The sequence below is a fragment of the Poecilia reticulata genome, chromosome 9 (genome assembly GCF_904066995.2).
Source record: "Poecilia reticulata chromosome 9, P_reticulata-male-v2, whole genome shotgun sequence".
Classification (NCBI taxonomy): domain Eukaryota; kingdom Metazoa; phylum Chordata; class Actinopteri; order Cyprinodontiformes; family Poeciliidae; genus Poecilia; species Poecilia reticulata.
The window spans coordinates 27,508,217-27,535,013 of record NC_088838.1 but is presented as its reverse complement, the minus strand read 5'-3'; the positions used below and the strand labels follow the sequence as shown (position 1 = coordinate 27,535,013).

At 37.4% G+C, this 26,797-nt stretch overlaps 1 protein-coding gene across 2 annotated transcripts; it reads left to right on the top strand.

Annotated features, from left to right (window-relative positions):
• Window positions 1–1,869: 1,869 nt before the first annotated feature.
• gldc (glycine dehydrogenase (decarboxylating)) lies at window positions 1,870–26,424 on the top strand. 2 transcript variants are annotated; one of them, XM_008418027.3, is made up of 26 exons: window positions 1,870–2,291; window positions 2,401–2,479; window positions 5,851–5,986; window positions 6,357–6,521; window positions 6,648–6,725; window positions 7,452–7,599; window positions 8,362–8,558; window positions 8,645–8,741; window positions 8,843–8,948; window positions 11,316–11,384; window positions 12,535–12,674; window positions 13,329–13,409; window positions 13,556–13,653; window positions 15,105–15,189; window positions 15,277–15,318; window positions 16,162–16,304; window positions 17,759–17,834; window positions 19,559–19,684; window positions 20,026–20,175; window positions 21,127–21,239; window positions 21,733–21,874; window positions 22,582–22,693; window positions 22,779–22,874; window positions 22,953–23,125; window positions 23,766–23,846; window positions 25,628–26,424. In XM_008418027.3, exons 1-26 carry the CDS (start codon window positions 1,965–1,967, stop codon window positions 25,766–25,768), a joined length of 3,201 nt encoding a protein of 1,066 aa, XP_008416249.1. In that variant the 5' UTR covers window positions 1,870–1,964; the 3' UTR covers window positions 25,769–26,424. The 2 variants fall into 2 exon arrangements, with proteins under 2 accessions (XP_008416249.1, XP_008416250.1); XM_008418028.3 differs by lacking the exon at window positions 11,316–11,384 and having other exon boundaries at window positions 1,871–2,291.
• The last annotated feature ends 373 nt before the right edge of the window (window positions 26,425–26,797 follow it).

The following is a 26,797-nucleotide window of genomic DNA, read 5'->3' as shown; positions in this document are numbered from 1 at the left end:
ACAGACGTGACTCACGTCAAGCAATTATAAGTCAATAACAGCCAACAGAAAATTATCACATTCCCACAAACATCTTAAACAACCGTTTCTGTTTTTACACCACTGGGTGCAATTCTCAACAATGGCAATTAAAACTTAACATTTTTTACTTTCGTTTGTTGATTTATATATATATATATAAATACAGATCCCATCTACATCTATGTTTTGTTTTTAATTGCTTTCCCGGAAATGCACCTTGAACACACCTTTTTTTGTTCTTGGAGGTTTGCCACGTTCCTCAGTGCCTCCTGTTCACACAGAGCAGTCAAACCAGGTCAGATCTGGAGAGCTTCTGCAACTTCCAAACAAACTCTCAGCTGAAATAAGATTATTGCAATAGAAGACACAAACAAATCCTGAGGAAAATATTCATGTCAGGAAAATCTTTAAATAGAGTTTTAGTTTGCTTATTTAAACTCAAAGTTCTGTTGAAACTAGTTACACTATTTATTTTTTTTGCCAAAAAATTAGTTTTATGATTATTTTTACTATGATGTACTTTTTACTTGAATAATTTTATTATGAAGTATCTCTACTCTTGAGTAAAATTTCTGTATTTCTTACCCACTGAATGACAAACAAACATGTTTTGATCAAAAATGTACCAGACACAGATCCACACCTGCAGTTTTTGTTAAAATTTTCTAAATTTTTCATTGAAAGAAGCTGATTTGGAAAAAGATTATTTCTAACTTTTTTTACTAGGACAGGCAGGAGGAATTAGGCTGGTATGAGCGGTTATGGTGACGACTGACTCTGACTCACCTGTTAAATGTAGTAAAAGTTACAGGAACAAGTTTAATACACAAATATCTTGGTAAATCGTTTCCCTCACTGATGAGGGAAACAATAAATGTTGGTGAAATGGAGTCTGCAGCTAAGCTAGCTAAGCAAAAGGTTGAAGCTAAACTAAAAGGTTAATAATCACTCGTCTAATCAAGTTTTGTAGAAAAACTATACCACGAATTGACACATTTTTCTTTTGTCTTTCTTCCTAGTTGAGAGAAATAAGGAAAGAAAATAAAAGAAAGACAAAGTTTCTAATCCAGTTTTTCTACAGGAGTTGCTTAGACTATATTGATTACTAACCTTTTAGCTGAGCTAGCTTACTAAAGCCATATAGCTTATAACTAGTTTAATCAACGATCTTATAGAAAAACTTGGTTACAAACTGACACCTTTGTGTTTTATTTACTTTTCTTTTTTTTTTTTTTTTTTTTGAACTCGTCTTTAAAATTCTAGTGGCAGCATAATTATAACCACTATCGTTTTTGTCTTTTACTGACCGCTGCTAAACACGGTCACCGTCAAGTTCGCTAAAGCAGGAACAAACCATTTCATACACAAACGGGGGTGTTCTGTAAATATGAATGCTTTGCTTTTTAGTCTGGGAGTAGTAAGACTTAACTTTTATTGCCGAAAACAATTTAAAACAACCATATTATTTCTTTTTTTATTGACAGGGGCCTCTTCTACTTAAATAAAAAATGTTTCTCCTTTTTTAAGTCAGACGTCCTTTTAATTGCCCTAACTTCCCGCCCCTTGATTATGAGGTGATGGAAATCTGTCAGTTGGCGCTATAAAATCCCATTTGCGCGCATTTATTAGCATCAGTGATCGCACCAAAGTCCAGGAGAACTTTAGACCGAAATCAGATTCAAAGGTCACTTTAGCTACACATTTCCTCTTTCCTCTTCTTTTGGTCATTGGGGGTTGGCACGTGAGAAAGTTTAGCAGCTGTTTTGCTGGGGCTCGTCACTACGTCACACAGCATCTCCGCGCTGATTGGTCCGCTCTTGTGCAACTGTGCAATAGTATAAAGTGTGCCGTATCTCCCCGCACAGTGGAGGGAACCTCTTCTGAGGGGAAAGGAGGAGAATAATAGAGCTTCGCTGGGTTTTTTTCGGCACATTGAGTCGGAGATGCAGAGCTGCGCCAAGTCTTGGAGGGTCTTTGTGGCCAAGTCGGTGCATCCGAGCGCACCGTGCAGGCATCTGAGCGACAGGAGCCGCGTGGTTTGGAAACTTCAGAGCAGGATCCGGCTCCAGCGCAGCTCAGCGTCCCTAACAACAGCAGCAGCAGCAGCGGCAGCAGGAGCAGGAGCAGGAGCCCGGGGTCTGAGGACGTCTGCAGCCGCCTCGTCCAGGCAGATCGAGCGGATTTTACCCCGGCACGATGACTTTGCAGAGAGGCACATCGGTCCAGGTGAGAGGGAGAAGAGAGAAATGCTGGATGTTTTGGGACTCGAGGTAAGATTATCCATTTGATCATATTTATTGGGTTTTCATATTAATAGCATTAAGTTACACTCTTTATTTATTGCGCGCCTTTAATTCATTGAAATGCTTTTGTTCGCAGTCAGTCGCCCAGTTGATCGAAAACACAGTTCCATCCTCCATCCGTATTCAGCGCAGTTTGAAGATGGATGATCCAATCTGTAAGTTTTGGTTTATTTCACCACATTTCCACCTTTTTGGATTTTAAATCTTTGAACATTTTCGAGTTTCTCACAGGCAGAAAATGGTAGTTTTCTTTGTCTCAGTCAGCAGTAGTTACTGTGCACGGCTCAGTCTCCCCTCATCCAATGAAGCCAAGTGAGTGGCTGAAATGTAGGTTGCACCTCTATTGTGTGTTAAGTCTTCCTTTGAACATATTAGGAGTTGTTTTTGCGAAACTCGGCGAGCAGCACCAATCTCCTGATGGGAAGCCGATGCTCATAGGATGGCAACTGGAGTGTAAAGTTTAGCCCTGAGCTCCGGTCCCAAGTCCAGTTTAATCTGGTTGCAGCGTTCACATTACATCACAGCCGAGGGGGTTCCTAATAAGGTGACTTCAGTGTGATCTGCTTCACAGACTGACCTCGATGTTTTCTCTCCTCTTCTGCTCCGTGTTTCTGCGTCAGGATGCAGCTTATTTCCAAAAGTTTGTTTTGTAAGGAAGTGAAACATTATGAGAAGCCCAACATTTTGTCCATTATCTTGTTTTAAAATGATGAGGAAATTAATGATTTTTTAAATACATAAATGTAACCAAATCGTCTGCCATTGAGTTCTGATCAAAACAACTTTAATGCCATAAAATAATACATAGAATTTGAAAATGAGGTTAAAACTATCCATGAGAAATAAAATACTTAAATTAATGTACACAGAAGTCTTGGGCACATGAAGCAGAAAAAACATTGAGCCAATTTGCCAATTCATACATACTTATTGTTCCCAAAGGAAATTAAATGTTGTAACTCTTATTAGAGCTTTGAGAAGCCAAGAGCTGCCAAACATGCTGTTGGCAGCATCATCCTGTGGGAATTTCTCAAAATAAATTGGCTGCATAAAAAGCAATAAATCACTAATATTCAATACTGTCTACTTTCTAAAATAATGACCCAAATAATTTTTTGTCCAAAATTTTTAAATTCTTTTACAAGAATAAGTAGGTGGTGTTTTTAAAAAAAATCATTTTTGAATGTATTAATTTGTTTACTTGTCACATAATTTTTTATAATTATATGCGATTAGAGTTTTGATTTTAGTGACAGGAAGGTTTTCTTTGGTCTGTTTGGCAACAATGCTTATAAATACTACAGTTTCCTTTTTTTATTGTATCATGACTTTTTATTTTTTGTATTTTACAAAAAACTGTTTAAATGCTTTAATTAGAAAAAAAAAAATTCTGATTCCGCTTAAAAACCGTAAAAAAAGTTATATTTATTGATGATGTTTTTTGTCTTTATCATTTTGATGTGTAGCAAAAAGCACCATCACTTTTTAATGTAGTTCTAATTTTTAATTGCTTATTGCGCTGAGTATTATTCTTTATTGCTGTTCTCTTTTTCTCAGACAGTCTGTGGTTTTTGGATGGAAATATTTTCATGCGTCTTAATTTATCTTCCATGTAAGCAGAGATAAAGTGCAGCAGTGTTCTTTTAGCCAGCTGACCAGGAGGAGTGCACAGAAACAGGTGGGGGAGCGGGTAACGTTTACAGCCTAGAACATTTTCTCTGGCATGTCATTTAAAAGTACTTTCAGTTTTAGGAACAATATAGTAAAAAAATGTTACTATTTTGGAAAAATTATTTATCTTTTATACATTTTTTATAGATTTATTTATTTTTACAAATTAATCTGACTCTGTGCACAAAGGCATAGCTATAACTTGAGTTGGAAAAATGCAGAAAAACATTTTCAATTAAAGATTTACTAGGTGTGAATTAATTGGTCACAAATGATAAAATATCAAACTCCAGCAACGCCCACCTCCGAGTAGTCTCTGTTATGTTTTAGTAAGTTTATAGACGTGGCTAAAACAGAATTTTATTTGGATTTTTTAAATTTAGTTTTAGTGACCAAGTCAACCTGCTCTGGCCCATCCTGAATCTGTCAGGTTTCATAACACAGCAAACCAAGCTGAAGGAGAAAACTGGAGGCTGTGCCGGTTTTTCTGCTTGTTCAGCTTTCAAGGGCTTTGCTTTGCAAATCCAGCTACGGATTCTCTGTGCAACAATAGCCCTCCTGGACGCTCCTGAATCAGGCTTTTTATTATGCCCTGCAAAACTCTGGAAGCATTGGAAAGCAGTTTGACAAAATGAGCATCCACTTATTAAAAAAAAAATACAAATGTCTCATTCTAGTTTGGATATAAATCTGCAGAGCTTAATGTGAACTTCCTTTTCTTTTTCTTTTTTTTTTTTTTCTTAAATAAAAGCTGTAAATATCCAGTTGTCCACCACGGAGGAGTAGTTTCTTGCATTTCTTTTCTAAAAGTAGTCGGGGCTTTTGGAGCAGCTGGGCGGTATTGTCCATTTCCTTGTAGTTGCTAGGCAGCAGGGAAGGCCGGAGGAATCCAAGGCGGGTCGTTCACTCGAAGAAACTTCCCGACGATGTCTCAGAAAAAGCAAAGCAACACTGGGAAAGAAGCCATGGGTGTCATCTGTTAGTGGATGATTGATTGCTGCATGTAGATGTGGTAGATGTAGATACTACACCAGCAGATGGTTCCCTGTTACTTTAGAAACAGGAGATTTTTCAGGATCCCTCAGTCAGAATGGGTGATTTGGACTCACCTGGACTTAAAGTTTTACCGCAATATTTCTGATGAAAGTGATAAGAACTATTTGTTGCTACTTTTTCAAGTAACTTTATGACTGTGAGTTTATGACAGAGCGACTACAGCCTCACGAAAACAAATAATTCACCTGAAAAACATTGATTTAGGATACACAAAGAAGTGTGATTTATTGTTTAATGTTGTAAAGTGTCTTTGGGTGTCTTGAAAGGCTCTGACGAATAAAATGCATTATTATTATAAGACTTCAGAGTACCTGGATTTAATCATGTTTTCAAATACATTTGGCATTTGTTTGGAGGCTAAAAAATATTCAGCTATGGATTCCTCTGATTAAAGCACCGTATTCCACATGTTGACCAAAAAGTTTTGGTTTTGTATAATGTTGGTGTCAGAGTTAAGTAGTAACTAAGTCTAAGTAAGTAAGAGTATAAATACTTCATAATAAAATTACAAGTAAAAGTAAAAAGTACAGTGTAGCAAGAATACTCGTAAATGTAACTTATTACTACCCAACTCTGGTTTTAAGGTTAATGAGTAATAAAATGTAATATTGTAACATTAGTGCTCCTGTATAAAACCAACAGATGTACAGTATATTTTTTTAATAGAAATCTATGCCCTCATTTGCTGTGCTGTGTGACATGGGCATGATATTTGGCAGAAGATGTGCAACCACTATTTTTATATATATATATATATATATATATATATATATATATATATATATATATTTTTTTTTAGGTGAAAATGAGGTTCTGGAGGCTTTGCAGAAGATTGCGTCAAAGAACAAAGTTTGGAGGTCCTACATCGGTATGGGTTACTACAACTGCTCGGTGCCGCCGCCCATCCAGCGTAATCTTCTGGAGAATGCCGGCTGGTGAGTGTCCTCAGACGACCAGAGAAACCTTAAGGAAGGCCCGTGAGGCGGTTGTCTTGTGATCACGAATAACTAATTGATTTAAGTTTGGGTTACTGAAGTTTAATCGTGCATAACATGCCTTCAATCAGAGGTCTTGTGATTTGCCTCATGTTAAAGCAGGTGAGGTACTTCTGTCCAGCTTTCTGCTTGGCAAGATTCTCATGTGGCCAAATCCAAGCCAGCCATGTTTTATCCAAACCCCCTGGCCATGAGGAGACGCACAATGCATTCCTCTGGCCGTCCCGCTCCCTTGATTAACAGCAACTTTGGCCTATTGTCCTTGTGTCCGAACTCGTTCACTTGATTCACAGCCGGTCTTTGTCCTCAGGGTGACTCAGTACACGCCTTACCAGCCTGAGGTCTCTCAGGGCCGCCTGGAGTCCCTTCTCAATTATCAGACGATGATTTGTGACATCACAGGCATGCCTGTCGCCAACGCCTCCCTGCTGGATGAGGGGACTGCGGCTGCAGAAGCCATGCAGCTCTGCAACAGGTAGACAAACTCCAGCCTGTAGGAAAACTTAAAAATACTCAGAATACAAAGTTTTATGACTTGCATTAAAAATTAATGGTTGGTTTGGTTATGGATGCTTCAGTTGGTTGGTTTTGTTTCCCACAGACAGAACAAAAGACGAACGTTCTACATTGACCCGCGCTGCCATCCTCAGACCATTGCAGTGGTGCAGACCAGAGCCAAGTATGTCCTATAAACCTTTATTTACTTGTTTGAAAACAGCTAAGTACAAGCAAATAGAAAAGAAACTTTAATTATACGATCACAATTAGTGACTGCATGATGGTTTTATAAAGAACTTTGAGGTGCCTTGTTGCACAAATCTACACAAATAAACTAAACTGGACTCATTATCATGTCAGGAGTCCTAAACATTAAATCTACCTCAAAGGTGTTCAACATGAGGTCCGGGGGCCATTTGTGGCCCTTGGATGAATTTTGTGCGTCTGCAATTCAAGAATGGCACAAAAGTGGCCTTCCAAAATTATTTGTGTTTGTTTTTTTTTATCTTCTCAAACTGAAAATGTAAATTTTTCTTCAGTTACTTTTTTTTTTTTTTTGCTTTGATTTTTATCTCATAAAAACATCTTGCTAGTTTTTACTGAAAAACGGACTTGGGCACACCCATCCATTACATTTGGCTAAAAACAGCAACGTTTGTAGGAGAAAATTTTTATTTTTGTCACTAGGAATAAACTAAAAACATTTCATAGAGTTGAGGCCAAGCACTATATGTTTTATTTACTGTTGTGCAAGTAAAAGAGAGAGAATTCACAATAATATTTATTGATTTTAAATTGAGGGGGCGGGGGAGAACGTTGGCCACTGAATGCTTTCAACTTGGGGATTTTGGCCCTTTGTGCAAAAGGTTTGGACACCAAAAATCTACCTCTGTTTCTCTGTTTGCAGCTACATTGGAGTGAAAACTGTTCTGAAGCTGCCTCATGAGATGGACTTCAGTGGGAAGGATGTGAGCGGTGTGCTCTTCCAGTATCCAGATACTGATGGCAGGGTGGAGGACTTCACTGCCCTTGTGGACAGAGCTCACAAGGGAGGGGTGAGAACGCTTTAACCACATAAAACACCACAGGTTTATCCCGTGAAAGGAGTCTGGTGACTGGTTGCAAAGAGAAATCATTGGTTTGTTTCTTCTTGTCAGTGTAAAAGTGTCTAAATTGGCTGGATTTAAACAGAATAATTAAGTTTTACGCCGATGACACACATGTATATTTTAAAGGGTATTTATGTTGTGACTACTAGCTGTGTTTGGGTCACAGATATGCCGTTTGGAGTTGAACTGAAATATCTTTAATATCTTGATTAGTTTGGAAAGAGAATATAGTATAAATTGTGTGTTTCTGGACTGTATTTCTTATTTTGTTTTACTAAGACGTTTCTGTCTGTTGTCATAATTTGAAGTTAGATGGGATGCCTGTGGCACACTGGGAAGAAACGTTGTCTTGCAATCTGAAAATTGTTTGTCCCAACTTTCTCACCGTCTACAAGTGGATGTACCTTTGGGCACTCAGCATCTGGTTACCTACCGTTCTGAATGTATGTCCGCTATGAGCAGTGCGACTCTAGTGTAAAAGAACTTTTGAACCCATTTATCACTTAAATTCATAGTGAGGTTTTGTTTGAAATGGAGTAAAGAAGCAGTGAGGAATTTCTCAAATTAAATCTGAAAGTTTTGGCTTCCAGATTGAAAAAATCTCCACTGGAACCCTCTTGGTTCGACCCCTACAGACAAAAGAGTTTTTATTTTGCTCAACAATGGCTCTGTCTGAATCCATGTGGTGTTTTTTTTTTTTCCCCTCAGGCCCTGGCTTGCTGTGCCACTGACCTGCTTGCCCTCTGCGTTCTCCGCCCCCCTGGAGAGTTCGGAGTGGATATTGCACTGGGTAGCTCCCAGAGGTTTGGGGTCCCACTCTGCTACGGTGGCCCACACGCCGCCTTCTTCGCCGTTAAGGACAACCTGGTCCGGATGATGCCTGGCAGAATGGTTGGAGTCACCAGGTGAGAATCAACCTTGACTTTTAAATCGGCTTTTAAAAGACGTCTGGTTTTATTTTAGCATTAAAAAAACATAATAATAATTTCAGGGATGCAGCAGGGAAGGAAGTGTATCGTCTTGCACTGCAGACCAGAGAGCAACACATCCGCAGAGACAAGGCGACCAGCAACATTTGCACCGCACAAGTATGACCGCACTCACTTTTGTTCAACCTTGCTTAAAATTTTTTACACAAAGGTTAACATTTTTGTATTTTGCTTGCAAATGATCTCTTTATTTCTTGAAGGCTCTGCTTGCCAACATGGCAGCCATGTATGCCCTGTATCACGGCCCTCAAGGACTTAAACACATTGCTGAGAGGACACACAGTGCTGCTCTGATCCTTGCTGAAGGTAATTTCTTACTGCAGTGGTTTAGTTATGCTGTGAAAATTGATTAGATACTATTAGGAAACATTGACGTTTTAGTTTATTTTAGTGAGTTTGTGAGAATTTTGCTGTGAATCCAAGTTTCTGTGTTTCACCATAAAGATTTTCAAAGTTCCTATTGAGTTTTTTTATTGGAGGGTAAACCATTAAAGTGATTTGGTATAAATTTTTGTCAAAGATTCAGTCGATGCAGCTGTGAAGTGATAATGCAGCTTTGTAATGAAGAATGAAAGCATAATCTGATCAGTCAGTGAGATTTGTTTACTTCATAATGAAACTGGAGTTTATTTGTTAGTCAAAGCCCAACATATATTTTAAAAACAGACTTTGAGACAGTATTTTGGGCTCATGTCGCATTTTATTTGGATTCTTATGGTGGTTGTTGTCCTGGTTTGTTAAATTTTTGCCACGTTGGAATCAACAAGTTGTTCACGATGAAGCATCTCAAATTCAGGCTGTGTGATCACTTTTCACCTGTTTGAGCTTTTCGAACAATTTTATTTCTTCAAAAATACAGGAGTTTAAATCTTAAGCTAAGTAACTAACTCACAACCTGTCCAAACTAATGATTCTCAAACTTATAACAGCTATAGTTTTAGGAAATACAGAATTTTCCAAATATTGCCATGCTGATGGAGATTTTAAAACCATCTTGCCATTGGAGTTGGACTCTCAATTTTCCATTAATCAATCAATCCATCAATACCTGCTTGTCCAGGGTTATGGGTAAGTTGGTGTCCAGCTCGATGGTCATTGGAAAAGGAAATATTTGTATCTTTTGGCACTGCTTGATTGACTACTCAGAAGTTGAAATAACTTTATATGGATGGAAGAAATTAATAGTCAGAATTCAAAGTGGGAATAATTTGAGATTTGACACCGACCGTATATATCCGACTGGCTTATTAAACAAAGAAAAATAGATTATTTGCTCTTTTGTAGCTTTTTATCTAATTACATTAACGTGGTACTGAACAGCCATGTGAAAGTCTGAAACACTGCTGGTACTACGTATTGAACGCAATGATTTGTAAATCCCGCCGGTTTTGAACCTCAAGTGCCTGAAAAACTATTTTTCCTGGTTTACAATCATCAGCATCTGTTCTTACTGGGAGCTATTGTCAATTTTTTTTCCCCCCTTGTTTTGTCTTTTAGCGTCGTTTCTGATAAAACAAAGGTCAATGTTCTTGTGTAATGCATCCTTTGGCAGCTTGTGCTCATTCATTCAACAGCAGAGTTAAGTTGTTCATTTTTTTTAACTCCTCTGGGCTCACCTTTGTCTTGAAAGTCGATACTTGGAGTTTGTAAATGTTACAGAAAAGTTGGCTGCAAGGCATGAAACCAGTAGGATTTGTTTGTTTCTGTGGCGCTAACCTCCAGGGATGGAGGCGAGAGCTGATTTATTTTTTACATTTTTTTTCTGGTCTTGATCTTGGTCTCGGTTTGAAACTATTTCATCCAATCATCTCAGAAAAAATATAATGTTTTTGTTGCTAATGATCAGAAACTTGTTGCATGTGAATGTTTACAACACCAGATGACATTTGGTCCTTTGCTTTAAAGTTACCTATTTTCTTTCTTGAACAAGTTAGGATAGGTCCATCCATCTATACAAGGCATGTTCATCACATTTTTTGCACAAAATAATTCTTGACTAATAAAATTTTAATCTGCTCAATTCTGCCTGTTCTGAACTGGTTTCATAATGAGATGTCTTAGGGCCTCTTGTCACATTAAATCCAAATAAGCTGCTGCTGGCCACGCCCCCAAACTCAATGTTTACACTCGCACACAGAAATGGTCGCAAACAGCCATTTTCAAAATGGCTCTGTACAACTCTACATCTTTGAAAAGCAGAAGTAGAGCCTCCTGCACAACCAACAAGAATAAAGCAAGTGGTTTTTGAATGGAAAATCAACTACAAAACGCAGCCGTTGCACAGCCCATACAATAGTAAATTAACCAGCTGACCAAATATCCTGGAGCTCAGCTTGGGTTGCTAGGTAACTGGCTTTGCTACGGTTGCTAGGTGAGGGACAGTGATTAATGATTTGTGATATTGCATTGAAAAGGTTTTTTAAATGGGGCATTTTTCAGACACAAAAAATTGGCTTTTGGTTGTTTTGTATGCGTTTTTGCAAAAACGCATGCAAAATGTGAATTTTGAACAATATGTCCCCCCTTTTAAAAAGAGTGTGTGCATGTTCACATTCTGAGCAAACACCTGCAACCTGACCACAGAAAATTATTATAATTGCTTTTTAGAAACGTAAAGAATCTTAAAGGGAAAGAAAAAACACCGGACAACCTGTAAATTTTGTCCACTGCCAGGATTAACCACATGCGAAGTGAGCGAGACGACATCTAGTTTTACTACATCTACAGCGGATACAAGGAAAAGTAAGTTACAGTGACAAACACCCAGTTTTAACACTTGGCAGCTAAAAAAAAAAGCTAAATGGATGCAAAATCTGCCTGGTAAAAAACAGCAACGGTATTGCAGTACTGTCTCAGCCACACAAGCAACGGTTTAAAATTAAGGTGCAAACTCTGCTCTTTCCATCGATATCGGCATCACCGCTCTACGTGCAAAACTCACTGAACCAGCATCTGATGAAAACAAAAAAAATAAGGCTCATTTCATCAAAAGCCTAAATTCAGTTTTACTGTTGATATTTTCTGATATTGATCTGAGGTTCTAAACATTCAGCATTTGTCTTTGCACTGGAGGGAGCGGTCTTGGAAGAACCGGTCTTGACTCTTTCTGTTAACCTCTAACAAAAGACAATTCGCCCCTCTATTCTATGTCCTGTACAATGTGTGCGGCGCATATAAAAATTATAAACTAACAAAAAGTTAATTCACACAACTTTTTTTTTTTTTAAGTTCAGCCATATTGAATCTGAACTTAGGTTTACGGCTGGACAATATGACTGAAAAAAGTGTCATGACAGAAACATTTTATAATGGTCAGTATATTTGTTGTTTAATTTTTTGTTTTGAAATATCTGAAATATTACCAAACTGGTAATGTGGCCTTTCTTGTTTTATTTACAATTTTCACTCCCTGCCATTGTCTATTTTTGAGCATTTATGAGGCACAGTGTTAAGTTACCAAGCAGGTTGATGCTAGGTAACAGAGAGTGAGTGAGTTGCTAGGTAACCAAAGAGTGAGTGAGTCAGTTGATTCCACCAGCTTTGCTTAGCTAGCTGTGAGAGGTTGAGCAGCCTTTCCTCTACATCTCCCAGAATGCTGTGCGGTTCTGGATCGGAGTTCAGTGAATATTCTATATATTAAATATTCTATTGGATGTATTATCTATTGATATTAATAAATATATATATACTGTTCTTGATTTATTGTCTAGCCCAAGTAAGGTTCTGATTTTCCAATTCAGAATTCCAACTTCTGGGGGTGTTTTTTTTTTTTTTACATGTTTGAACTCATCAGCCGCCATTTTGATAGTTCTTTTTTTCCCCTCCTTTAAAGCTACTGAGTGGGGAGCATCTTTATGAGCATCAAACTAAGCATTTCTTCTCTCTGTTTCAGGTCTCAAGAGAGCGGGCCATCGGCTGCACAGCGACATGTTTTTTGATACCCTGAAGGTAAACTGTAGCGTGGCTGCCAAAGACATCCTGGAGAGAGCCGTGCAGAGGCAGATAAACCTGCGTGTCTATTCGGAGGGAGTGGTGAGTGCCTGGGTGTTTTTTTTTGTTTTTTTCTGAAAGTACAAAGGCGATGAGGTTTAGCAGGAATAATTGTTGTTTAGTCACTGAGGGGGAACAAACCTGAATACCAAACACATTAGAAGTCAGAAAGGTTTCTGGTTTCAACTTGCTCCTAGGATTTGATGTTCCAACGAATGGAGGAAATTATAGTTGACATGACATCATCATGATTGTAAAAGGCAGTTTAGTCTGAGGGTGGATTGTAATAATACTACTGGAATGTACAAAAAAGTGACATAATTTGTTTCCTTCAATCTGTCAAAATTGCAACTGTTGAATGAAAACAGCAGCAAAGAACCTATACATTTATAACTGTTGTTAATCTAAATATGCAAATGCATGAAAACCAAACGTTGGCTTGCAAGGAAATGAAGAAACAAACAAGTAATTTGGATAGAAGGCGGTAAACCAGAAAAATGGCAAACATCTCTTAGTGTATCGTCTTCATGAAGTGGTGTTGAGTTTGTATGAGATGTGCAAAGAGAGTTAGATGTAGTATAATTTTACAGCTTTGGAGTTTTTATGAAACAGTGTAAAATAATGTCCTACTTTAATGTGTGTAACGTTTGTGTTTTATTTGTATTTTGATTTAATTTTTCACCTCTCCAACAACAGCTGGGTGTCTCTTTGGATGAAACGGTGACTGAAAGGGACTTGGATGACTTGCTCTGGGTCTTTGGTTGTGAATCTTCAGCTGTACGTTAAACTTAAAATTGTATTTGTTTTTCTTCCATTCTATAGAGATATGTGTTTATAATCCCATCTCCTTACAAAATGCACTTAAAGTTGAGCACATTTAATGTGATTTTTTTAATTACATTTTTTTAAAATATAATTTGCAGGAATTGATTGCTGAAAAGATGGGGGAGAGAGTGAAGGGAATCATAGGAAGTCCTTTTAAGAGGACGAGCAAGTTCCTCACTCACCAAGTCTTCAACAGGTTGGACATCAGTTCGCTTGTTGCTTCCAGAAATGTTCACACCCCCTGACCCTTTTCACATTATGTCCCTTTGCAAACACAAACTTTAATGTTTTTTGTTGGGATTTTATGTGACAGAAGTGAAAGGAGGATGATGCATACAGTGAAAAAACAGTGTTAAATATTTTTGTCTAGAATCTAGTGAAAATATCTTAGTACACTTCAAAAAAGACTAAGATAACTTACAGGTAACTTTTCAGCAAGAAGTAGGAGTTTGTTTTAAGTGAATAATTCCTTAATATTCATGGAGAAGGTACCGGTACCACGGGCCAATTATTTCACTTGTAACATGGGGAAAATGTCGTGTCATAAGTGAAAACAATTTCGCCTCGCCTCTCTGACAACAGCTGGGTGTCTCTTTGGATGACACAGTGACTGATGTAGTATAACGGTGACTAAGATGTAGTATAATTTTACAGCTTTGCTGCTTTTATGAGACACTGTAAAATAACTTCCTACCTTAATGTGTATATAGTTTACATTTTTTTGTATTTATTTGTTTTAATTTCTCATCTCTTTGGCTGAAACGGTGACTGTTTCATCAAAATGAATTAATTATTCACTTAAAACAAACTCCTATTTCTTGCTAAAAAGTTACTTGTAAGTTATTTTTTTCATATTTCAAGTGTACTAAGATATTTGCACTAGAAACTAGGCCAAAATATTTGATAAGATTTTGCGTTTTTGTAGTGTGGTTTTTTTTTAAGCTTTTCACCAAAAAAAAAAGTGGCGTTCATGTATAGTTATGACTTTTGATACTCTTAAATAAAATCCGGTGCAAACACATTTCTTTCATAAGTTCCTGAAATGGTAACCTGAGTTCTTCTATAATATTGTCGCTTTATAAATCCAGCTGTTATGTGCTGTATAAAATACTAATAACATAAATTGAAGTTTGTGGTTATAAAATGAAAAGTTTAAGGCATGTGAGTACCTTTGCAAAATGTGATCACTGTTTTTTTTTTTGGTGGTTCTTTTACTTTTGCAACATTTTAATCTTTTCTTCAAGCACCTCTGATGTTAAAGTCATTTAAATAGAAGTGTTGCTGGCATATTTTCATAGAAAAATTTCTGGAGTTTATATTTTCAAAGGGAGAAGTGAGCTGAAGCTAAGTCCCTGTGAGGTAGATTTAGTACGGTGCTCTGAGTTAAAGGGATTTCTGCCACTCTGTGGTTGTAACGAAACGGCTGATCAAACGCTGCTCCTGCATGTCTCCCCTGGTTTCTAAAACTGGACCATATAATCTTTATTGGAGCCATAAAGTCCAAGTCCGTTTATTTTTCTACAGTCACTGAGATATGAGGAAAAGCGCTTCGTCATCCATCTCCATGAAGACTGTTTGGCTTAGTGCAGCTGAATTTTGACTGACCTAATTTCCTTTACATATTTGTGTTTTTCTTCATTTATTCAGCTATCACTCTGAGACAAATATAGTTCGATACATGAAGCGGCTGGAAAACAAAGACATTTCCTTGGTGCACAGCATGATACCACTTGTAAGTCTTAAAACTTATTTTTGCTTGGATATAAGTACATAAAATATATTTTCTAATGGTGGCTTAAAGGTTTTTTTTTGTCTTTAGGGCTCCTGCACTATGAAGCTCAACAGTTCATCTGAACTCATGGTGAGTTTGCTTTATCTCAGTGGCATAAGTTTACATGGACAATTTAGAAAACTACAGCTTTTAATTTGAGTATATTAATTCTGGGATGAAAAAAATCATATTTTTGTGAATAATTATCTTAATTATTGACAATTATTCACAAAAATAATTAATACTTGTTAAAATACTTAAATGCAATTTAAGCATTTTAAAAATTGTATTCTTTATTTTTAAAGTCCAAATGTCTTGCCAAGGTGATATAGAGGTCAGTTTCTTTTAAACCTTTGCATGGTTTTATACTTCCATTTGGGTTTCTACTACCTCTAAAAACATCCCAAACTCTCAACAATATCCAACTTTCTGTTTTTGTCAATTAGAGGGATGTTTTTTGGTGTCTAGAAAATGAGCCATTTCAAAAACCTCACTGTTGAGTCACAGTCAGTGGTTACCTAGCAACCCAAACAGAGCTCAAGTACTCTAGCACTGCTGAAGGTGCTGCGCAATGGCTGTGTTTTATTGTTCACTTATTATCCAGAAATTGCCTGCACCATCCTGGTTGGTTGTGTAGGAGGCTCTACTTATGCTTTTCAATTCAAAATACTTCATTGATCCCAAAGAGAAATGAAATATTGTAAATCATTAATTCTTCATACATCTACCACAACCTGTTAAAGTAAGTTTGATATGTCACCTTTTTTCAGGCTTTTTACACATTTGTACCAGTGGTGCCAATGGGCATCTAGTATTACAACTGGATTCTCTCCTTAATTAGACATTGAAGTCTGTTTCCTGATTTAATTCCCTAGTTTTAGTTGATTTGGGTTGTTTCTTTTACAGCCGTCTTACTGTGTTTTCCTCCCTCAGCCAATCACCTGGAGGGAGTTTGCCAACATCCACCCCTTCGTGCCTCTGGACCAGGCTGAGGGCTACCAGAAACTTTTCCGGCAGCTGGAGAAGGATCTCTGTGAGCTGACGGGCTACGATAAGATCTCCTTCCAGCCGAACAGGTGATGCCTGCTCAGCTTTTTGTCGCTTGTAAACATGGGTCATTTAGACAAAAACTTTGTTTTAATTTGGAAGGAATCTAGGAAATTATCAGAGCGGTATTGTAAGTTCTGCTGGGGAATGTAGAGGCTTTAAGGAGACATCAATGAAGATGCTACTGTAACATTTAGCATCTTTTTATTGTATCTCTTATAAGAAGGGATAAGATAAAGTGATTAATGCTGATACCTGGATACATTTTCCCAAACACATTTGAAGCACATAAAGTAAGGAACCTTGTTGGGGTTGGTTATTTTTATAGTGCATCACTGCAGTAAATCCTTTGCTGTTGAAAATATTGTCTGCTTCTCTTAAATAGAGAAGCAGTTGTGAGGAAAATGCTTTTATAGGTTGAGGATTCACCCATAAAAAACTTTCCAAATCCTGTCTGCATGTCAGAAAAATTTGTTGAATAGAACAAAAATTATTTTACTGTCCATTAATGGGGGAAATTTCTGTGTAACAGCAGAAAAGTGACAAGCGATATGAGCAAATAGAATATAAAAACAGAATAAAAAATACTGCACTGCAGTATTTTTTATTCAGTTTTTATAAAAAAATAAACACTGCAAAATAAAAAAATAAACACTGTGTAGTTATAAAAAATACTGCAGTCCAGAGGAAAGTGCAACCAAGTTGGTTAATTAAAAAATATGTCAAATATGCAAAAGTCCGACTAGCTAAGACTTTATTTGTTCAAAACGTCTGTTATGAACACGAAGGAGCCTTCATAAAAGCTCATGAAGTGACATTCTGTAAATGACATTTTTAATGCAAAGCTGATACTTTTCATGACCTTTTAGTGCAACTTTGCATTAAAATTGTCACTATTGACACTACATGAAAGCAGTTGTAAATAAGCAGGCTTTTCTGACAGAATAAAATCTATTTCTACTGTTGTTGCCACAAAGAAGTAATCAACCAAATACAAGCTTTCTTACATTTTCTGCTAACTCTGTGTTAGTATTTCTCCTGACTTCATAGTCATTTGGGGTAAATGCATCTGCTGTGATCAGATATGTAGTTTAAATAATTGATTTGGACGTTCTTAGGATATTTTGAGTCACGTCTTGAATAATTTACATTGCAGGCAGAGCTCTCACTGCCTAGTTTGCAGATGTGGTAGACTGATTTTAATATGCATTATTGCTGATTTTTAGTCTAAAGTAATCTTATTTATATCTGCTTTCTTCTGTCAGACAGGAGGAACTACATGCTTCATACATTTCCATGTTTCTCCTGATAAAGCGCACACCCACCTGTTATCAGCAGTGTTGGCTAAGAGGGTTTATCATGGAGCTAGTTGTTCATCCTCTGTCCTCTTGATCTTTTGCTATTACATGCTGCTCTTTGGACTTTGACAGAATAAAGTATAATGTGAGATGCATGACCGTCGTGTGTTTGCCGTGTTTTCCAGCGGCGCTCAGGGGGAGTACGCCGGCCTGGCTGCCATAAAGGCCTACCTGAACTCAAAGGGAGAAGACTCCAGAAGTGTAAGTGTAATCATGGAAAGAAAAACCCATCAAACCAGACAGAACTCGGTGGGATTATCTGGAGAATACTGGGATTAAATACTTATTAAGGCTTTCAAATACGTCTCAGGCTTTTCTAACTTTTAAACATTCAGAAGTTCAGCAGAGCCAGGATAGACATCTCTGCAGAGATGATGATTCCTGGCTGCAGCTTGGTGACGGACTGGATGCACAAAGCTGAATGTGAAGCGGTTGTCTTATCAAAACATCATTATCATTGTATTTTACTCCCCAAAATAATGCAAATAGAGACCAAAATTGATTAAAGTAAGGCAGAAATAACTAATCAACTGTTGCACGATTGAAAATTAAAGCAGGTTTTATGATTGTGTATATCTGATGTGCAAAGATCGCCTTTTGTTCCTCTGATTGTGCTGATTCGCTGACCTCTGCTGACTAATGGCTATCAAAGGACATTTTTTTACAAGAGCCTGAATGTCAGATTTACTGTTGACCTCTGCAGCAGGTTATTTTGACATCACAGATTAACATGTTATGGGTATGACTTCAGAATCCCAGCATTCTGATTGACTGTAGTCGGCACAGGACGCTGATAAAACGGCCTCAGATTAAAGAACGGCTGACTGCGGGATTTTTTTTCTCCTTTCGCCTTTGTTTTCAATTCCTTCCTCATGAGTACATCTTAGATAGCGAAATGATCCCTGCTAACAGTCAAGGTCCAATCTGACAACAGTGCAAACAGAGGGGCTGACAGCGATGTGATCCAACCACAGGCCATCCACCTTCAAGACTCCATATTTGGATGTTCTAAGACTCCGCCAGCCGGCCGTCTGTTAACTTTGGCCGACCTGCAGGTCTAAGCGCCCCGCTGGTCTTTGTGACCAAGTTGCAAAATGCCAGAAGTGTCGTCCTAATAAGGGATGAAATCAATTAGCTGCCAACAGGCAGGTTACTCATTAGTACTAGGGCTGAGAGCAGAGCAGTGGAAAACAAGCTGCAGAGTTTAACCTCAGGAGAACTGCAGGAAGAAAAACCAAACCTGTTTTTTTTGCTAAAAATTTTAATGTGAAAAGTTTGTTTAGATTTTGTTCAGCAGCCCATATTTAAAGCCTTTCGACTAATAAAAAAAAATACAACACATGGTTCCCACAAAACTGGACTATGACGGCATATTGGGGCCATGATGAGTAGGAAAAAAGGAGTCAATTTCCCCCCAAAAACTTAAATTTGGTCAATAATCTCAGATTTGTTTTTTGAAAAAACATGGAAATTCCCGAAGGCAGAATTTTTGGGATTAATCCCTGAAATTTTCTAGAGAAAACTTTACAAAGTCAAAAATTTATGACTTATTAAACCTTTAAAAAAAACTTGGAAATTTCTACAGTTAATCAAAAAACTTTTTTTTCCTAGAAAATATTCAACATTTGAAACTCTCAAATGTTCAAGTTTTTTTTGTAGAAAATTTCTGAGATGAATCTCAAAACTTGTGAATTTTTTTAGTAAATATTTGACACGTAAAACTCGTATATTTCCAAGTTTTTTTTTCTTTTTCTTTTTCTGAGATTAATTTTAATCCGAGTTTTTTTTGGCAGAAAACAAAACATTTCTAACTAAAAAAGCCTTAATACGCCAGTGTAAAAAAAAAAAAAAAAGTCATCAATAAGTAAATTGACCAAGTGAAAGTTGGATTATGTTCCTAATGTTCTTGGTGTTTGGCTCTTTAGGTCTGCCTCATTCCAAAGTCCGCTCATGGCACCAACCCAGCGAGCGCTCAGATGGCGGGCATGAAGGTCCAGGTGGTCGAGGTCGACAAAGACGGCAACATCGACCTGGCGCACCTCAAGGCCCTGGTGAGCGTCGACAACAGATGCATAGAAAGAGCTTTGGAAAGAGTTTACAGCAACATGCAGCGACTTTCTTACAAACAAACGCCTTGAGCTTTTTAATGTTGGTCAGATTACAAATGGGCGATATGGCTTAGATTGTCTTTCTTTGTGTTGGTCTAAAAGCAAGTTTTTATTGTAATGAAGCGAAGCGAGAATAAGCTGAATACCTTATTGGTGTAAATTTGAGTACAAAGACTCTACAGATTGTTATGTCGGCCTGTTTGATGATCAGATAGTAAGTGTGATTTCTGCAGATTTTAATGTGATTATATTTACTTGTCTTTGGTTGGTTTGTTCTCTCCCAGGTGGACAAACACAAGGCCAGCCTGGCGGCCATGATGATCACGTACCCGTCCACATTTGGAGTGTTTGAGGAAAATATCCGAGACGTTTGTGATCTCATCCATGAAAATGGCGGACAGGTGTATCTGGACGGTGCCAACATGAACGCTCAGGTGAGTACACTGATTTTCTGTTGTGGAGACAAAACTTGGATTCTGATGGATGTGGGGAACTGCAAACTTTTAGGTTTAAGGTTGATAAAAGTGAGCTTTAGCTATTGATCTAATATTTTAGATATTTTGGGGAAAAGTTTTCCACTTAAATGGTGAGTTTGGGGATTTGCAGGTGCTTTTTCCTGCAGGATCGCTGCACAGGGCTCTTGACTAAATTAAGTAAAATTGAGAAGTTATTGATGTGAGCATAGAGCTGAATCAAATCCAGTTACATTTTAATCATTTTTTATTATTTTTGTTTCAACCTTACTTTTTGTTTGGACCCATCATCAGTTTATATGCTAAAAGAATAATTCATTTGCTGCTACACTGCAAAAACACAAAATTTTACCAATTATTTTGATCTAGTTTCCAGTACAAATATTGTAGTACATTTGAATTAAGAGAAAACTAATTGAAAGTATCTTTTTAGTGAGATACAGGAGCTTGTTTTAGATCAATAATTCCTTAATATTGATGAAAAATTACTTTCTCTATTGTCATTTCACGTTTAACAGGAGAAAACGCCTTATTAGTGGTATAACCTGCCAATGCAAATAATTATTGAATTATTGACCTAAAACAAGCTCCTAAATCTTGCTAAAAAGTTATTTGTAATTTAGTTTTCTCTTAATTCAAGTGTACTAGAAGCTAGACAAAATAATACTTGATAAGTTGTTTTTTTTGCATTTTAAAATTGCATTTAACTTATTTGAATATGAAACTTTAGTCTACTTTGTATAATTTGTGTATTTATTTTACCATGGGACATCTTTAAATCACTCTTTAAAATGGGAACCACCAGAGAACAAATTATCCAACTGACGCAGATTTATCTGGAAATGGCTCCTGCTTTGAATTTGAATTTGAATGAAAGTTTTTGTCTTAGTTTGTCCTAACTTTGGGCTTCAGGTGGGTTTGTGTCGCCCTGGAGATTACGGCTCTGACGTTTCTCACCTGAACCTGCATAAAACCTTCTGCATCCCTCACGGCGGCGGAGGACCGGGCATGGGGCCCATCGGAGTGTGAGTCCCATCAGAACCTTTCACTGCTGTTTATGTCAGGATAATGCGAGGATTTCTCTGCTTTATTCTTCACATCAGGGCTGCAACTAACAATTATTTTAGTAAGCGATTAATTAATTTTTTATCTCATAAAAACATGTAGCGAGTTTTTACTCAAAAACAGACTTGAGCAGGAATTATATTACAGTTGACTAAAAACGGCAAAGTTCATAGAAGAAAATTCTTATTTTTGTCACTGGGAATAGAATAAAAGCATTTTATAGACTTAATTAATGGAAGCCCAAAATGTTAAGTGACTGTAAACGTTAAGGGAGATCTAAAACATAACATGATTTATTTACAGGTAAAAGAGAGAATTCACAATAATATCTGTGGGTTTTTAATTGGGGGGGGGGGAAATAGAAAATGTTGGCCCTTGAATGCGTTCAACTTCAAGCTTTTGGCCCTTCGTGCAAAAAGTTTCATGTCTTATTTTAAATTGTTTCCCCCCCAGGAAGGCGCACCTCGCCCCCTTCCTGCCCAGCCACCCGGTGGTTCCCATGCAGTCGGTCAACAGCAGCAGCTCTCTGGGGACCATCAGCGCCGCGCCGTGGGGCTCCAGCGCCATTCTTCCAATCTCGTGGGCTTACATCAAGGTCGGCACCGATTGGCCCAAACATTCAGGAAACTGGAGTCCAGAACTTTAGTTCTCAAGGGTCCCTATCCTGTAACTTTTGGATGTGTCCCTGATCCAAAACACTTGAATCAAATCACTGAGTCAAGTTCAACAAAGTTCTGCTCATTAATTATTTGCTTCTTCAGGTTAGATGAAGCAGAGACATCTAACAGCTACAGGATAACAGTCATCAAGAGCTGGAGATTGAGTTTTTAACTTCAATATATATATATATATAAAAAAAAAAAAGTCAAAATCAAGGAGAACGTTAGAAACTTTTTAATTTCAATATCAAGCTAAAAATCGACAGTGTTGCATTAGGGGCGCACAATACGGCTGAGAAGAGTTTCATATCGGACGATGTAGATACTATTGATAAGTATTTTTAGATATCTGAAAAGCGGCCAAACTGGTAGATTTGGCCGCTTTTCAGCGGCCAAATTAACTGGATAAAACAGAAAAGGATAAAACCTTTTCTGTTTTATCCAGTTTTCATGCCAGTTGTTTTATTTGTAATACTTAAATCATCCAGTAGAGGGAGTCTATGATTCAATTTGTTGTTTTCAACCTTATTTTAGATTTTAATGGTGTCAGATTTGAGTCTGTCTGAAATGATAAAATAATAACTTTTTACTTGTTTAAGGTGGAAAAGTTAAACTCTTTGCCTCTTGTGTTTGTTCTGCTTAGATGATGGGGTCAAAGGGTTTGACTCACGCGACAGAAGTTGCCATCCTCAATGCCAACTACATGGCTAAGAGGGTGGAAGGTCACTATAAAATCCTCTTTAGAGGCAGGAAAGGTAAAGCATGTCCACAAAAAACATAAATGACCTTGAGACACACGAGGTCTTAATGGAAAAGTTGTTTTTGTTTTGTTCTGGGCAGGTTTTGTTGCTCACGAGTTTATTCTGGATGTGAGGCCGTTCAAGAAGACCGCAAATATCGAGGCTGTCGATTTGGCCAAGAGGCTGCAGGACTACGGTAAGATCAACTGGACATTATTTTCCCATATGTTACTATAGTGCATGTGCAGAAGGATAAGTTGCTGTTTTTGTGCAGGTTTTCATGCACCGACCATGTCCTGGCCGGTCGCTGGGACGCTCATGATCGAACCCACTGAGTCGGAGGACAAGGCTGAGATGGACCGGTTCTGTGATGCGCTGCTCGCCATCCGACAGGAGATCGCAGACATCGAAGAGGGAAGGATGGACTCTCGTATCAACCCACTCAAGGTGCGCCAGCTTGATTAAATTATGGAAGAAAAGATGCATTACAGTGGAAGAAATGCAAAGATTAAACATGTTAACAGGGTTCGTGTGGGTGCTTAAAATCCTTGAAAAAGCTTGAAATTCAATGAGGAGTTTTCAAGGTTTGGAGAGTTCTTCATTTCTGGGTTAAGTCCTTGAATGTGCTTGACATTGAAACTGCACAGTTTTGTAGCAAAGTTTAATTAGATGCTTGATTAATAGCCTAAATTTGAAAAACGTTCCTTACAGTTAAAACCAGATATTTTCATAAACCTAGTAAAAATGAATATCTATTATTTCTAATGCCTTCATGACTTATTGATCTGTTTAAGACTTTATAAAACATAAAATTATTTTATTCTAGTTCATCTTCTCCTTTCTATAGAAAGTGGAATACTATCAGAAGACATGATTAAATACAGTAATAAATTATATCATGTTATAGTGAATTAAAACTTTTATCTTTGTCTTTAAGGTTTGATGCTGGAAAAGTTTGAAAACTGAAAATGCTTGAAAAGTTCTTGAACTTTTCCTGTGGGGAAAAGTGAACTAACTCTGTGTTTAGTTCAGACTTTATCCCTTTTATTTCTTTCATTTTTTATTTTTTTTGCTGTTGTCTGTGCAGATGGCTCCTCACTCTCTGGCATGCATCTCCTCGTCAAACTGGGACCGACCATACTCCAGGGAGTACGCCGCCTTCCCACTGGTGAGTGTCGTTGTCAACCTGGGGATTAAAATGAAAACCTGTCCTTCAAGCTTGGTCTCTGTTAATCTAATTTAAAACAACATAAACTCATCCGCTTAATATTTTTTCTTTAAGGATTTGAAGCCGATTTCAACAAAACTTAACTAACTTTGTCTCCATCTAGTGGCGAAACATAGGAAATGTCAAGAGTTTTGATTTTAATAAGACTCCATGATTAGAAAAACATGACAGCATTTTCAGTTTCAAAATAAGCTTTTATTAAAATTTTTAATTAATAAAGCTAGTTTTTTATGTTACACTTAAGTTTATATGCTTATCTTATGTAAGGCTATAATATATGACTGCGTATTAGGGCCATTGTAGGTAGGAAAATAAAGGAGTAAATTTCTGCCAAAAAACACTTCAGTTTTAATGTTGTTTAATGTTAAGGAATGTTGTGATTAATGTCAGAAATTTTCTAGAAAAAAATGACATTTCTGAGTTTCAAAATCAAAAGCTTCCTGTTAAGGAAGCTTACCTTCTTCCTTAAGTTGTTTTCTAGATTTTTTTTAATTATTATTTTCTAGAATTTTTTTGAAATTAATCTAAATACTTCTGTTTTTTGGTGGAACTGCCTTAATGCTCTATCATCATAATGTCTGTTTTTCTTGCCTAAAACAAAGTATTGAACTTCTGAACTGCTTCATGTTTAAGACATGGTTATAGAAAGTGTTTGAAAATTATTATTATTATTTTTTCATTATATGGAAACTTTTTTTAGTTTTACAAAGCGAATTTGCTTCAAGCCACCCTGGTTTTACCAGTACAAATGGTGCTGTTGTAAATTGAACTGTTTTCTTTTGATAGTGGAAGTCTTATTAGAATTTTGAACTATTGACTTCTTGTGTGTATTTCCCGTGTTTGGTCACTAGATGGGGCTGTAGGCTAAACTATTTGCGCAGGCAGGCAGGTGTTGAACCCGGAAGGACGTGCAAGTTTTTGACCGCTGTAGCAGAGTCCGTTTAAATCCTGTTACTTTGGAGTTTTTGGGTTTTATTCACAAATTGTCTTATTGGAGTTTAATAAACGGATGAACCTCCGAGAGAATGCAACCCAAGAAGAAATTTGGGACTGACTTTTACACGCCTAAACTACAAAGCAGCTGCGGATCAACACTTTTTCATGCTGTGGGACCCCCTTTGGAAGGCCCTAGAAAAAATATGTGAAACATTGAATTTCCTTTTTTTCCTCCTCACTTTTATTTCCCATTCAGTATGTTATATCTAATTTGGCATAAATTCTTCCTCATACCTTTTAATTTTTAGTTGGCAATGGAAAATTTGGTCAGAAATGATGTTGAATATATTACCAGATACAATTTTCCGCCACAGTTAAAAATTATGTAATATTTTTTTATATGAATCTCATCAGACATTATTAAATCACCACAGATGGCTCCTTCGGTCTTTTTCTATTCAGAAACTTTTCCATTTCCAGCTCGAGGAGCAAATCAATTTAATAAATTTAACAAGCGGCTAATCAGAAAGATGAGCATGGCAAATAATGGTTTCCTGAATTTCCCTTCTGTGGGACTATTTCGGGCTCCATTGTCAAGAAGTTAATTTAATTGATAATGATTCAAAATAGATTACGTTTATAGTACAAATTTAAAATTGTAATTTAAAATTTATTGGGATTCTGATTTTTTTCTTTCTTCATTTACCCTGAATAAATGAAAATGTAGCTTAAACTTGGAACCGTTCATGTAGTCTGATTTGGATGTTTTTCTTTTCTTTCAACAGCCCTTCATAAGACCCGAGACCAAATTCTGGCCAACCATTTCCAGGATTGACGACATCTACGGCGACCAGAATCTGGTGTGCACCTGCCCACCCATGGAGGTCTACGAGTCTCCGTACGAGGAGAAGCGGGCCTCTTCGTAGACGCAGTCCACAGCGCCGTCTCCACATCCAACCGTAGAGGACGATACTAAAAACTCAGACTTCCAGCTAACATGAACTGATGATGTGACACCTAATGATTGAAAAACCGGATGTGTTGTTGTTTTAAGGAGGTCTTGAGTTTTAGTAGAATGGGGTTAATTACTTCTAACCAAACATGAACCGGTTCAGAACTAGGACGGATCAGAGATCTGCTTGTAGACTTAAAGGTGGACGTTGGGTAAGGCGCTGTAGGGCTGCACCAGCGTTTGGTCAGGCTCGTTCCAACTTGGACTTTTCAAACGGACCAAAGGGTGCAGCTTTTTGCTTTCCAACCTCTGAAAACAACTACGCTCACCCCCAGAAAATACCCCGTCTCATGACAAACCTTTGATATATTTTGATCTCCAACTCTTACAAAAATGCTCCCTCTGTGCCTGTTTTTTTTTTCCTATGAAATGGAAATTTCCCCTTCATATTCCTAAGAGCTTTTGGAGATTTAGATTTTGTAGGTTTTTGTTAATATGCATCTGTGATTGTGAGCTGTTCTTAAATGTGTTGTGACGACGTCAACCTTGTAGAAGAATCATTTTCTAATCCAAATAGTTTTCTATGTTGTTAAAAGAAGAAATGTCTGTATTAAACATTTTTGTCGTAAAGAGTTTACGTGTTTTGAAATAAGACGATAACCTAACTTTGCACCAGAGTGATCTCTTATATTCATATTCAAAATTGAAGAATTTTTAAGGCAAGTTTTCATACTTTTCCAGGACCACACATTAGAGACAAAAACAATAGTTTCAATTCACTATTAAGTAATTTCCATCCATCCATCCATCCATCCATCCATTTTCTTAACACCCTTGTCCCTTAGTGGGGTTGGGAGGGTTGCTGGTGCCCATCTCCAGCTAACGTTCTGGGCGAGAGGCGGGGTCACCCTGGACAGGTTGCCAGTCTGTCGCAGGGCAACACAGAGACACACAGAATAAACAATCATGCACACACACTCACACCTAGGGGCAATTTGGAGAG